The sequence below is a fragment of the Biomphalaria glabrata genome, chromosome 9, assembly GCF_947242115.1.
Source record: "Biomphalaria glabrata chromosome 9, xgBioGlab47.1, whole genome shotgun sequence".
NCBI classification, from domain to species: domain Eukaryota; kingdom Metazoa; phylum Mollusca; class Gastropoda; family Planorbidae; genus Biomphalaria; species Biomphalaria glabrata.
In genome coordinates, this window is record NC_074719.1 from 31343305 (window position 1) to 31357980 (window position 14676).

At 38.3% G+C, this 14676-nt stretch overlaps 1 protein-coding gene across 2 annotated transcripts in view; it reads left to right on the forward strand.

Moving 5' to 3' along the window:
• LOC106058919 (coiled-coil domain-containing protein 180-like) overlaps positions 1 to 14676 on the forward strand; it is a 65816-nt gene that overhangs the window by 18724 nt on the left and 32416 nt on the right. For both annotated transcript variants that reach the window (XM_056040299.1, XM_056040300.1), the window contains exons 13-17: positions 2437 to 2559; positions 6344 to 6517; positions 6674 to 6789; positions 7656 to 7788; positions 13117 to 13203. In XM_056040299.1, the coding sequence (XP_055896274.1) occupies positions 2437 to 2559; positions 6344 to 6517; positions 6674 to 6789; positions 7656 to 7788; positions 13117 to 13203 (633 nt within the window). The remainder of the gene's footprint in view (positions 1 to 2436; positions 2560 to 6343; positions 6518 to 6673; positions 6790 to 7655; positions 7789 to 13116; positions 13204 to 14676) is intronic.

Genomic DNA, 14676 nt, shown 5'->3' on the forward strand with positions numbered 1-14676 from the left:
TGAGAGTGCCGGTATCCTAGCGCCAGAGCAGTCCGGCTTTAGGTCAGGCTGGAGCCCGATTGACCAGGTCACGATATTCGCACAGGAGGTGACCGATGGGTTTCAGAGGTCCGAAAGCACATATGCAGTATTTATTGACCTTAAACAGGCTTATGACCGTGTGTGGAAGCAAGGCCTCTATCTTAAACTTAGAGCTATGGGTGTGTGGGGCAAAATATACAATTGGATACAATCCTATCTGTCTGGGAGGAGCACACGTACAAGATACCAGCACTCCCTTAGCAAGCCAAAACACAATGGCCTGCCGCAGGGCTCTGCCATCTCCTGTACACTTTTCATGGCCTACCTCAATGATTTGCCCAGCTCACTGCGGTCAAAGAAATAGCTATATGTGGATGACATTGTCATCTGGTCAACCGGGAAGAAAGCCGATCAAATTCAGGCGGCATTACAAGCAGACCTCCAAACCATCTCCTCGTATTGCGACAAATGACAGATTCAGATACACGTTGCCGAAACTACCTGGTCCCTGTTCAGCCTGGGAATTGACATTCTTAAGGTTCCATTCGAGCTTCAACTCGGTGGGCTGCGACTCCAACGTGAAAATACGCCAAAATATGTAGGGGTGACCCTGGATAGAAAACTGTCAATGCTCCAGCATGTACAGGATGTTGAAAGAAACGCCTCGGAGAAGTTAGCGTTACTCAGAAAGCTGGCCAGCACAAAGTGGGGTGCCAAAGCTGACATGCTACGCACACTGTACTTAGGGGCAGTTAGATCGCAAATTGAGTACAGCTATACAGTTCATGTATACGCTAGTAAAACAGCCTTCGAATCACTCGACCGAGTACAGGCACAGGCACTAAGGTTCATTTGTGGCACCTTTAGGACAAGCCCAACAAACGCTGCTGAAATCTTAACTAACGTGGCACCCTTACATCTTAGGAGGGAGAGGGCAGTACTTACGGCCTAAAGAGCGCTACAAAAGGGGCGACTCTAGGCTACCCTCCTCAATCTTAGTGCGACAGTGGAGAGAGAGGAACCGCATCAAAATGCGATCGTTCCTCCATATTGCGGCCAATTTGTCTAACTCAGCTGGGCTCTCCACTGATAGAATCCCTATTAGGAGAATTAGTACGTGCCCTCCGTGGAGGAGAATGCCGGCCCCACAAATAAACCTGTCCCTTTTAGGGCAAGAGGGAGCCACCAAGAGGCGATTAACACCTGCCATTCTTCAAAATTTGGCATCCATAACCATAAAATCCTACCCATCAGATGCCATTTTCTGTTATACCGATGGGTCGGTAATGAGGGACCCCGACAGATCGGGGTATGGGGCCCTTATCGTCTACCCCGACCGGACTGAACCAGATAGGCTCTCTGGTCCATGCGGCTACGCCGCATGCTCCATAGATGCCGAACTCACAGGGATAACTAGGGCGTTCGAGGCCATTAGGGCCCGAATGCTCCAACGCGAGACTAGCGCCACTACGGTGTTGTTGGTCACTGACTCTCGCTCCAGTCTCCAAGTTATGGGTGGCGGCGGGAGAGGGTCGCCCGTAATAGAAAAGGCAATCGGCGCCGCAAATAACATCCGCCGAGCTATTGGAGCTGTCGTTTTTATGCAGTGGGCGCCTTCACATTGCGGCGTGAGGGGCAATGAAACGGCAGACACCCTTGGAACTTTGGCAGCCATATACCTCGAAGCACCAAGCAAGTTTTTTACAAGCCAATGCAGAAATCCGAGCACTCATTCATGAGAAGTGGTTAAAGTCCTGAAAGAATCTGACAGAGCACGTAGTGTTTGGCAGCGTATGCGTCTCCCAGATCGCGACGATCCGTGGTGGCGATTACGGAGGTCAGAGCAAGCAATCATTGCACAGTGTAGGACGGAACATTGTCCTGATGGGGCATACTTTGCCCGGTTCCGCTCGAATTATGACTCTCGATGCCGTCACTGTGGAGAGAGCATCGAAACAGTGTCGCATATTTTGTACGAGTGTCCCCAGCTCCGAGTGCTAAGGGGGGACGTGTCTTAGCAGTCACTCGACTTGTATGGTAGCTACGAGGCTTTACACCGGACGGCCCAGTTTCTTGCCAGAGCACTACGGGAGGATTGAGTCCTTCCTGCTCTGATTTTTCAATAGGAGTTCATCTCAGGAAACCAAGTGCTTAACCACTCAGCCACCATGCCCCCTAAAATACTCAATAACAAGAATTACATTCAAAAATATTTATTTAATCTTATTAGTGTTTCTTTGATTCTTTTTGATTAGTCAAAATTGTATTGCTTTTTTTAATTGGGCGATATAGTTGAATTAAACATTGATTTCTAGAGTTCATTAAAATACAAGATTGAAAAAGTATATTTATGGGCTACTTGAATAATATTTTAAGTAATCAATGTGAATTAACTTGTAATTTTTTTTAATTTAGGAGAAGCTAATTGATTCTGGCATTTGTTCAAGTCATAGAGCTAGACAACTGATGGAGGAGTATATGTTACCTTTGGTTGGTCAACACCAAAGATTGGTTGAATCAGAGTTAGAAGGCCTAGAGGTAAATCTTTGAAATCATATTCATTCCAAGATTTGGAAACATTTTGAGACTAGATTACATTTTGTTATCCAAACCTATTGTTAGGGGAAATGTAGATCTGTGCTTTAGATTGCTAATGCAAAAGACTTTACATTTTTGTTGACACACATATGTGCACATTCCAACACATTTTTCTTGGGAGGGAAAAAATGTACACACTGATGTTAATGAGTGTTTAAAAAACAAAAGGAAGTATACGTTTCTGCTATTCAACATTTGTCAGATTTATAAAAATACATTTGGCTAACACTGAAAAAAAATCATTTTGGGAAAATTAACCACTGCTGTTTATATTGTAAAATGGGCTTAATTTGTTATTCTATGTACATGATAAGTAATAGCAGGTTCAATTTTCTTTATATATATATATATATATATATATATATATATATATATATATAAACATTCTTGAAGTGTTAGTATGTGACTAAACTGTGAAATAGGATGTCTATTCCTTTGAAGAAGTTAATCTAGTGAGCCAAACATTTTACAGTCTATATGAAGGATAATTTCAGCTTTTGTGTTGATGTAAAAGTGGTGGCTGTAGAGAATATAGAGAAAAAGAAGTGTATCTTTCTGGTTTATAATTGATTGGCAAAAAATGTCAATATACAGGCCATATGGTGAGACATACATAAGGCCTGATTAAGTTGAATGCTATACATAAGGCCTGATTAAGTTGAATGCTATACATAAGGTCTGATTAAGTTGAATGCTATACACAAGGCCTGATTAAGTTGAATGCTATACACAAGGCCTGATTAAGTTGAATGCTATACATAAGGTCTGATTAAGTTGAATGCTATACATACCAGATTAAGTTGAATGCTATACACAAGGCCTGATTAAGTTGAATGCTATACACAAGGCCTGATTAAGTTGAATGCTATACATACCTGATTAAGTTGAATGCTATACATAAGGTCAGACTAAGTTGAATGCTATACATAAGGTCAGATTAAGTTGAATGCTATACATACCTGATTAAGTTGAATGCTATACATAAAATCAGATTAAGTTAAATGCTATACATAAGGTCGGATTAAGTTGAATGCTATACATAAGGTCAGATTAAGTTGAATGCTATACATAAGGTCAGATTAATTGAATGCTATACATAAGGTCGGATTAAGTTGAATGCTATACATAAGGTCAGATTAAGTTGAATGCTATACATAAGGTCAGATTAAGTTGAATGCTATACATAAGGTCGGATTAAGTTGAATGCTATACATAAGGTCAGATTAAGTTGAATGCTATACATAAGGTCAGATTAATTTGAATGCTATACATAAGGTTAGATTAAGTTGAATGCTATACATAAGGTCAGATTAAGTTGAATGCTATACATAAGGTCAGATTAAGTTGAATGCTATACATAAGGTCAGATTAAGTTGAATGCTATACATAAGGTCAGATTAAGTTGAATGCTATACATAAGGTCAGATTAAGTTGAATGCTATACATAAGGTCAGATTAAGTTGAATGCTATACATAAGGTCAGATTAAGTTAAATGCTATACATAAGGTCGGATTAAGTTGAATGCTATACATAAGGTCAGATTAAGTTGGATACTATACATAAGCCAGATTAAGTTGAATGCTATACATAAGGTCAGATTAAGTTGAATGCTATACTTAAGGACAGATTAAGTTGAATGCTATACATAAGGTCAGATTAAGTTGAATGCTATATTTAAGGCCAGATTAAGTTGAATGCTATACATAAGGCCAGATTAAGTTGAATGCTATACATAAGGCCAGATTAAGTTGAATGCTATACATAAGGCCAGATTAAGTTGAATGCTATACTTAAGGCCTGAATGAAGATATAAAGCTGAAGAGACAAATCAAAACATTCTATTTGTGTGTGTGCAGGGCCAGCCTTGGAGGCCCTTACTAAGACTTAGACTTAGATCCTCCCGCGCCGTTCGGCGCATTGGGCGGCAAGCTGTCTACATAAAGATCTGTCATTGGCAATGTCTGAAACCTCCTCCCACCTGGTGTCCACTATTCTGAGGTCCTCCATGAAGGTGTGTCGCCAAGTAATACGAGAACGTCCCTGTTTGCGCTTTCCTCGTATTGGCTTCCATGTTATCGCAACTCTTGGTGTGCGTAGTTCATTTTGACGTAGAACACAAAGTGTTCGACTCCCAGTTCGGCATAGGATTTCCTTGTTTGAGACTCAATCTGCGTAACTGACTCCCAAAATCCGTCTCAGCCATTTTTGTTGAGCCACATTTAGTCTTTTCTCAATTTTGACAGATGTCTTCCATGTCTCATATGCATATGTAGCAGTTGGAATGACGATTGTATGGTAGCTACGAGGCTTTACTCCTTCTCAACACAATCGTCATTGGAGGCCCTAGGCACATGTGAATTAGGTGGCCTCAAATGAAGTAACAAAAATAAAAAAGGTGGCAAAAAAAATTAAATTAATCAATGCATTAAAAACCTACCCATCTATATCTATATTGAACAATAACTGAAACTCAATATATCGCATTGTCTGTAGTATAGACAGAGTTAGACTAGTGAACATAGAGTCATAGTATAGACAGAGTTAGACTAGTGAACATAGAGTCATAGTATAGACAGAGTTAGACTAGTGAACATAGAGTCATAGTATAGACAGAGTGCGACTAGTGAACATAGAGTCATAGTATAGACAGAGTGCGACTAGTGAACATAGAGACATAGTATAGACAGAGTTAGACTAGTGAACATAGAGTCATAGTATAGACAGAGTTAGACAAGTGAGTCCTAGTGCTCTACTATGTTTGAGATCTGATCCAAGTGTCACAATTTTTTCTCTTTTTTTTTTCATAGAGTCATAGTATAGACAGAGTTAGACTAGTGAACATAGAGTCATAGTATAGACAGAGTTAGACTAGTGAACATAGAGTCATAGTATAGACAGAGTTAGACTAGTGAACATAGAGTCATAGTATAGACAGAGTTAGACTAGTGAACATAGAGTCATAGTATAGACAGAGTTAGACTAGTGAACATAGAGTCATAGTATAGACAGAGTGCGACTAGTGAACATAGAGACATAGTATAGACAGAGTTAGACTAGTGAACATAGAGTCATAGTATAGACAGAGTTAGACAAGTGAGTCCTAGTGCTCTACTATGTTTGAGATCTGATCCAAGTGTCACAATTTTTTCTCTTTTTTTTTTAGTCATGTGTGAGGCCCCCACCAGTTGGAGGCCCTAGGCATGCCTAAGACCTGCCCTGGTGTGTGTGTCGGGGGTTATGTGTTCAAATTAAAAGGTTGTCTTCCTCACTGTAGAAGTGATGAACGTTTTCATTGTGTTTTTGTGTGCTGGTTTGGGGGTAGGGTCTGTGGAAGGGTTTTTCACTTGCATTGTTCCATTAATAAAGAAAAGCTGAGGTATTTTATTTTTATGGATAAAAATTAATTGTTAAAAAATGGATTACATTTTGAGAAGGGGCACCTCTTTTGGATTGCCCCATAGAGAATCAAAAAAAATTCATGGGTCTAAAAATGTGTTAGAGGATGTTATAATGCAAGCTTTCCAATGAAGGTTGCAAAAAAAGGTTCTATTCAAAATAACAAACAACATATATCCAATGTTTCAACTAAGTAAAGCAAGTGTATCAGAATGTTATTATATACATATGTATCTTTTGCAATCTTAAATAGTCTAACATTTGACAGTACAATTATTAATTACTGTAGTCATAAAGAATGTCTTTTATTATTCTAATTAACACCAGAAACAATTAGAGGCCCAAAAAACAAAGCTTGAGGAGGAAATCAAAACATTATTTAAATTTTCTCAAGGAGCAGCACATTTGTGGGATGTACATGAGATAGGTTTGGCTAAAGAAGAGAGAGCACTCCAAGAAAAACTGGAAGAAATTCGTTACAGTCATGACCAAAGCAATCAGGTTACACAAATCTTATCAGTATTAAAATATATATCTATTAGAACATCATTCAGCTATCAGTTTGTTATGCTGTTGATTTCTAAAATTTGATAACCTTTATTTTATAACATATATCCAATGCTATATAATTTTAAGTAAATAAACAAATATTTGTAGGAAAAAGAAGCCAACCTTGACCTGGTAATGGACAGAATGAGACAAGATGCTAATGATGTTGCTCTCAAAGACAGTCTAATTAAAGCAAACGTCATGTTGGACAAAATAAGAGAGTCGTAAGTATCCTTCCCTAACCTTAAATTCTACCTGGATTGAAATAGTGATGTCAAACTTATGATCCAAAATGTCCAACATGAGTTTCTTTTGTTTTTAGATGCCCAACATGAGTTTCTTTTGTTTTTAGATGTCCAACATGAGTTTCTTTTGTTTTTAGATGTCCAACATGAGTTTCTTTTGTTTTTAGATGTCCAACATGAGTTTCTTTTGTTTTTAGATGCCCAACATGAGTTTCTTTTGTTTTTAGATGTCCAACATGAGTTTCTTTTGTTTTTAGATGTCCAACATGAGTTTCTTTTGTTTTTAGATGTCCAACATGAGTTTCTTTTGTTTTTAGATGTCCAACATTAGTTTCTTTCTAGTCTCTATGTTATTTGCATAGATTTATTGTGTCATTGGTGTAGATTCAATTTTTAAATTTATATTTTGTTGTCAAGATTAATTTTTAAAGTATAAGCACTGTTAGGACTACACATATCACTATTCAGTTTTAATTTTCCAAGCTTATATCAACTCACTCCATCTGTCTGTCTGGTACAAATTTTGTTCACTCTGTTTCTGCCACTTCCAATTCTTGGATCAAGTTGAAACTTTACACAATTATTCATTGTCCCTAATAAAACATACAATAGTCAAAAAATTAACCAATTAATTATTTAAATAGTGGAAATTAATTAATTTAGTTTGACATTGAAAAAGGAAATAGATCTTACAGTGTTGAGATATTTTGCTGTAAATGTGCATTTCTTTCCCTTTGTCTTTAAAAAAAAAGTATTTTTTAATATTTTTCTCTTATACAGAATTGCTTTAAATGCTATAAGAAGGCACTTATCTCTATTTTATTCTATTTTATGTTTTTGTCAAGGTACTTGGAGTTCCATAAACAACAAACTGAACTAGTGAAGAGTTATCCCAACATGATCAATTCAGAACTCTTGGATTATGAGAACAAAATGTGTACATTTTTCTCTGTAGCTAAAGCTAAGACGAATGATTTTGTAAGTACTAGAAATAAGAGGAGTGAAAAGGTTTTTTAGCACCTTAATTTGAAGCCAATAAATTTGAAATTGAATTATGTTTTTATTTCCTTAGATATGTGACTCTTATCAATGGTATTCCTTATTTCCCAACTGACTAATAAATTGTTAAAGTCTTTTCTTAACAAATTCATTCCTTTTTAAATGTTGTGTTTGTGCAGTTTCTATTTCACTGGAGCAGTACTGAGTGCAGTTTCTATTTCACTGGAGCAGTACTGAGTGCAGTTTCTATTTCACTGGAGCAGTACTGAGTGCAGTTTCTATTTCTTTGGAGCTGTACTGAGTGCAGTTTGAAACTCACTGTTGAGCTTTGACTCGGGGAGGGACATGTGAGAGAAACCTAGATTGTTGTGGTCACTGACTTGTACCCTGTGCTACGTAACCTGTGACACGCCAGTAATAATGCAGTGGGTATCGAGTCACATAGGTGTGACTGGCAACACCATTGCAAACTCTTTGGCCCACCAGGGAGGGCTGAGCACTGTGAATTTCCATCATGCTCTGACAGCAATAAAAAAAATAGAAATGGAAAAAAGGTTTGAGTGCTGGGAAAGTCCCAGCAGATGCTGAGTCTGGGAACACATGAGGCACCCTGACCGCGCCTGAGGCTGCCCAGACCTGAGAGAGCTATTATAACACAGTGCAGATACTTTCATATTATCTAGTCTTATATTTTGAAAATTATTATTGCCCCAACAGTCCAACAGACTAAGGGATAGGTAAAAGTAAAGATATTTTGCGTGTCTCATGCCAAATTTGCACTCACAGTACCCCTACGGCATGGAGGAAGAGGAAACTGTCTCATATTCTTTTCAAAACTTGCTGACCCAAAATTGCTGACCTTCATCTTGACAAGTCTGGGAAACCACGAATTCTCGACCTGTATGACAACATATATGCACTGTGTCTAACAGCAGAGTTTCTGTTCAGGGCTATTGCCAGAGAGGAACTGAACCTCTCAAGCCCTCACTCCAATGATGATGATAAGGATGATTCCACTTTAGAAGTACTTAGTGCAGTCTCTATCTCACTGGAGCGTTCTGAAAAATGTCAATCTGCCATAGAACAGACAGTGATGATTAACTCCACAACTCTGATCAATTCTTTCACCAACCTCGGAGTTTTCTTTTAATTATCTTCTTTTGACACAGACTTAGTTCAGCTCTGCAAGGCTTTCTATCTTCAGATGTGTAGATTCGACCAGATTTGAATACAGAGTCAATGAAGAAGCTTGGCTACTGCGATGTTGTGCTGGTGCTAATCTGCAGTAACTTCAGCATTTTGTAAATGTACACAAATCAAGATGTCATTCTGCCATCGCTCCTTGCACTTCAATGGCTCCCTGTAAGTGCAAAAAGGTGGCCTCTTTTTGCCATCTTTGCATCAATAATGATGAACTGCCCCACATCCTATACTCTTAAGCGAGCAAGTCTTGTATGTATCTATGTATATATGTATATGTGAGCAGGTCAGGCAGGCGCGAGTGAGTGGTAGAGACCTATTCTCTGCTGCTCAACATTAAAATTTACCAACAGTAGGCAGATGTTTGCGCTACTGGGTGGGCTCATCTGTGCATCTCGGTATGGTGACCAAGGGGCTAGAGTCGCCTAAGTAACCAGACAACTAACTATACTAACCTAAACTAAATGAGAACAAGATAACAAACTTTAGTTTACGATAAATAAAACAAAAAGAAACTTTATTTACATAAAAAAAACAATAATAAAATATAATATATACACTAACTTGACTAATCACTACTACCGAACCCATCAACTAACTAAAACCCTCTAAATCTACACCACTACAAACACTAACAAACTAACCAAACCAACTATCTAACTAAATCACTACAACTACTACTCTAGACCTAGATCTACAAACTACAATAAACTAGTCTAGATCTACAATATCCTACTACTATAACCAACCCATAACTCTAACACTAAAACAAGAACACCTTAGTCTTAGTACCTTACTAACTAGACTAAACTAATTACCAACTAGCTAAAGCAAGAAACAGACTATATAAGCCACTTAGGCAACACTACACTAGTCACTACAGAAACAAAATAACACTTACACTAGCTTCCCTAGAATTAGAATAGATCTACAGAAACAATAACAAAACTATCAATAGCAGAAACAAAATAACACTAGATCTAAATTCCCTAGAATTAGAATAGATCTACAACAGCATTTATAAGCAGCAGCTATTTCAGCAGAGTAATTGCAGCAGCTAAAAGCAGTAACACAGCAGGCCGTCCAAGGTACAGAATAATAAAAATATAATTAGACGACAGACCACAAAGATCTTCAGCTGTCACACAGACAGATATGGTACTGACCACTGGTCAAATGTACACTCTACTGTTTTAAGACAGCATGTAGTACCTCCCTTTTATACTATCCCGCACTAACCTATATAAATATGCGGAAGTACAATTATAAAATCTGACACTAGCCTATAAAAATAAAATATATAAAAATAGCTCTAACCTATACAACAAAAATACATTTAAAAAATAGCTAAAATTGCATATAAAACTAGCTCTGGGAGCGCAAGCTCACACACACACACACACACATATATATTTATATAGATTTTATTTCAAAAAACGGCTCTAACGATTTTCTTTAAAATTTCAAGTTATATGTATATAAATGAGTTAAAAATTCTCATCTCATTGGCCACAAGGGGAAAACTCAGGTCGATATTAAAATATTTCTTTGCAAACATAAACAACTTTTAATGAATCAATAGACCTAATTAAACATTTGCGCACCATCTTATCGTAGGTTCTTATCGTAGGTTGGATGGCTGCCTGGTCGTGCGGTTTGCGCGCTGGACTGTCGTTCAGATTTATCGATGGTCCCGGGTTCAAACCCTGCCCGCTCCCATCCCTCGTCGTCCTGCGGGAGGTTTGGACTAGGACGTAATTATCTTCAACTCTGAAGGAACATCCGAAACATGTAAAACATTTTACAACATTTTCTATTAGCTTAGTCAACAAAGTAAGTCACAATTTTTTTTTATTCCATAGTTCCATAATAAATTGATCAACTAAGTGTTTGTAAGAGTCTGTGCATTATTAAAATACAAAATAAAAGGTGATGAATATTTATGAATTGCATTGTAATAATCGAATAACTTTTTTATAGTGCAATTCTCATGCTATAGCATAAACAAAGCGCTACGGTCCAATCTCTAATTGTGTGTGTGTGTGTGTGGGGGGGGGGTATCTGGAAGCAGGTTTCCTTGATGCCTTTATACAAGCCTTGATGATTAAGGAGAAGTGCAGTATTTTACGTGGATACGCTGCACCTGCTGCGACTCACATAGTTTGCCACATCCAACGCAAATATAACCATTATATGCCGGTGGTCGATTTAGATTAGATTCTCTTTTTGCCGTCTAAGTCTGTTCTTCGCAGTGGATTTTCTTTTGTGTATCTCGCGGCCTTTACAAAAAATCTCCAGCTTTCTCGTTCTGAAGCCGCCTGCAGTCAGAGATACCCTCTTCTATGTCAGTTAAAGTAAGTTGGTGCCTATGCTGGTCTTAGAAGTGTTTCTGTGGGACATCTCTGTTACGTCTACCACCTTTCAGCTCACACACACAAAAAAGAGTGCTGCCTTTGGCAAACGTTCGTCCCCCATACGTGATAGTGCTGTCTCCAGCGTAACTGTGGAACTATAAGAAGTCTCTCTATACTGTCCATACCGGCGTTCAATAGAACACTGCTGTTTGTAGTGCAGTCTTGCCACCGTAGGTCCATGATGGCGCGAAAACATCTTTGGTAAAAGCGTTCAAGAAGTCTTGGTTGATTTCTGTATAGTACCCATGTCTCAGATCCATATATAAGGGTTGAGAGAACCACTGCTTGGTAGACACTGATTTTTGTAGGCAGGCGGAACGATTTATTCCGCCAACTCATTCCTGGGGGCGTCCACAAGCACAATTGGCCCTGGCCAGACGGTTATCACTTCTCTTGAAAACGATGCGTCCTTTGATACCAATTATACCATTGCTTCCTAGATATGTGAAGTGATCTACTAGGTTTAGGGGATGTTACAGACGTTACTTCAAAAAAGAAGATGATTACGTCGTACGCGTGTTCTGTATGGGGACTTTCAATTCTTATTGCCATGTAGATTGACATTTAGAACTAAAAGAACACGAAAGCAACTCTTTGGATTGGGAGTCTTTACCCGATCGCTCATTTTTTGTCATTACAAAAATGTTTCAAAAATAAGTAAATATCTTTCCTCAACAAATTATTTAACCAAGCGAGGCTTGGTCACCTTGTACTTCCTTAATGAATTGATCAGTCCATACCGCCCTTAAATAGGGTTACCAGACGTCCGGCAAAAGGTCATGTTCTTCTTTTTGGGGTCATGTCCTCCATCCGCAGGCATTGGCCATAAAGTGTAAACATGTCCGGCTTTTTCACAACAATCGGATATTATCCATCAATTGGGTTTCTCCTTCCCTATTTTCTTTGATTCATTGCACAAACTCACTAGTAGACAGCAAGAAAGATGACAATTTGTTAACAACCTACTTCTTGAACAGGTGTTTGTTTGTTCAAGAAAGTTCATAAGAAACAAAAAAAAAAAAAACAACACCAAGACCTGCTAGTGTTTAGTTTGCATTCCTAGGCATAATAATACATTTGAAAAGGCTTTTTTTTTTTTTGTTAATAAGTGTCAGTGAGCAAACGAGAGAAATACATCCTCCAGTGAGAGACACTTAGAATGTATGACTTGTAAACCAATATATCATGTCTGGAGTTCCACAAGTACGCTTGCTCGAATTATATACTACTGTTTGAACAACAATATATCTGAGAAATACGAAACTAAATATTGTCAAGTTCTACAGCCTGTGATTGTCTGAAATGTTTCATTTAATACAATGTAATCCTAGATCTAGTTTTTAAACTTTACTTTGTCTATTTTGTGTCCTCCTCTGGGCCTGCGGTGTGTCTGGTAACCCTACCCTTAGAGAACCCCGCAATCCACGAACTCATTGCTTTTAGGTGTGTTGTTTTTCCCTCCAATGTAGTTTGTTAGCCCTTTCCGTATCTGGACTAAGGTTTGTAACTCATTGAGCTCCGACAAACGGCCTGCTTCACCCCACTCAAGAACATCAAGACTTACCATTTCAAAACACATTTATATAGTAGTTTTATTTTTTGAAACATATATACACATACAAATATGAAATAAATATTATTTGTATTAGTAAATATAATGGCGTATCTTTACCTTTGTGATATTTTTCTGCAGAAAGAATTACATTCTGAAGAAGAAGAGGTTGACACAGAGATTCAAGAGAAACAAAGTGAAATTTTAAGTGCTCAGTCTGTCCATTCAGTGAGTTCTAACTTTCAATTAATAACAATCTTAACATCTCCATTACCGGTACCGGAGGAAAGCCTGGGCGGTAAATTTGCGAGCGCTTGGCTGCACTCACGTCTCTTCCATACTGACCACACAGGAGTTTGCCAGAGAGCAGTGGTCTTACTCCTGTCAACCTGTTAGGGTTTCCTCCTTAGAACTGTTAGGGTTTCCTCCTTAGAACTGTTAGGGTTTCCTCCTTAGAACTGTTAGGGTTTCCTCCTTAGAGGGACACTCCCCCAACCCCAACACAGTTTTCTAGTTTATCAAATTCTTTTTTTTTCCTCTTTCATCCCACAAACGAGGGGCCCGCCTATTATAGAGTACTGGTCGACCCGCGGCGTAGCATACGCCGTTATTTTGCAGGGCCGGCCTTAGCCAATGCAACCTATGCGACTGCAGTGGGCTCCGCACTTTCAAAGGACCCGCGCTAATTCTAGGTGTAAATTATTAAATTAAAACATTTTATAACTTAGAACAGAATTCCTGCAGCCTCCTGATTTACCAGGAGCTCCTTGAAATCTCCAGAAATTCCAAAATATATGAAAAAGTCCTGGAAATCTCCGGAAATTATTAAAATCTTTTGAAAACTCGTACAAATCTCATGGAATATATAGATAAAAATTGTCATTTTGGGGTGTCATTCAATATGGAAAACGACAATCCTACGCGTGATAAATAAAAACGACATTATGCATTACCCGTAATTGTGTAATCTGGGGAAAGAAGCTTCTCGCGCCTCAAACTAATGAAGAATTACTTGAGGTCAAAAATTCTCGTAAATAGATTGAAATATTTGGTAATTCCTGCTATTGAGCGTGATTTATGTAGGAAATACAATTTTTATGATATACTGTATGACTTCTCTACATGCAAGGTTCGTAAAGTAGTTCTGTACGTAGTAAAGAATTAATAAAATGCAAAGACGAATTTATTTTCTAATACAAATTCTTAAATTTCACTTATTATCCGTATTCCTACACAAACTGGCCCCGAAATCCGTTTCGCATAGGGCCCCACAACGGTTGAGACCGGCCCTGTTATAAAGTGATGGGTGAATACAGAGTAGATTACTTGTTCTCCTCCCCCTCTTTTTTTTTTCGCCGCTAAAACTACGTGGGGTAGAAATAAAAAATAGTGATCTTTCCATGACTTCTAGTTCAAAACGGTCAAGTCTAGCCCTGCTATTTTGTGACGGGTGAATACTACTTGTTCTCCCCCCCCCCCTCTTTTTTTTTTCGTAGGGTAACTGTAGTCCGATTGCAGAAATAAAAGAGTGATCTTTCCTTTACTTCTTGTCCAAACTCTTGAGCCACGAATAGAATTATATATATAGAATATAGATGCCTTCCATCTCCCTGCACTATAGTGCCCCTTCACCTAGTTAAATATAGCTTTTATATAGCGCTACGTTCATGCTCAGAGCGCTATGGTCCAATCTCATCTGCG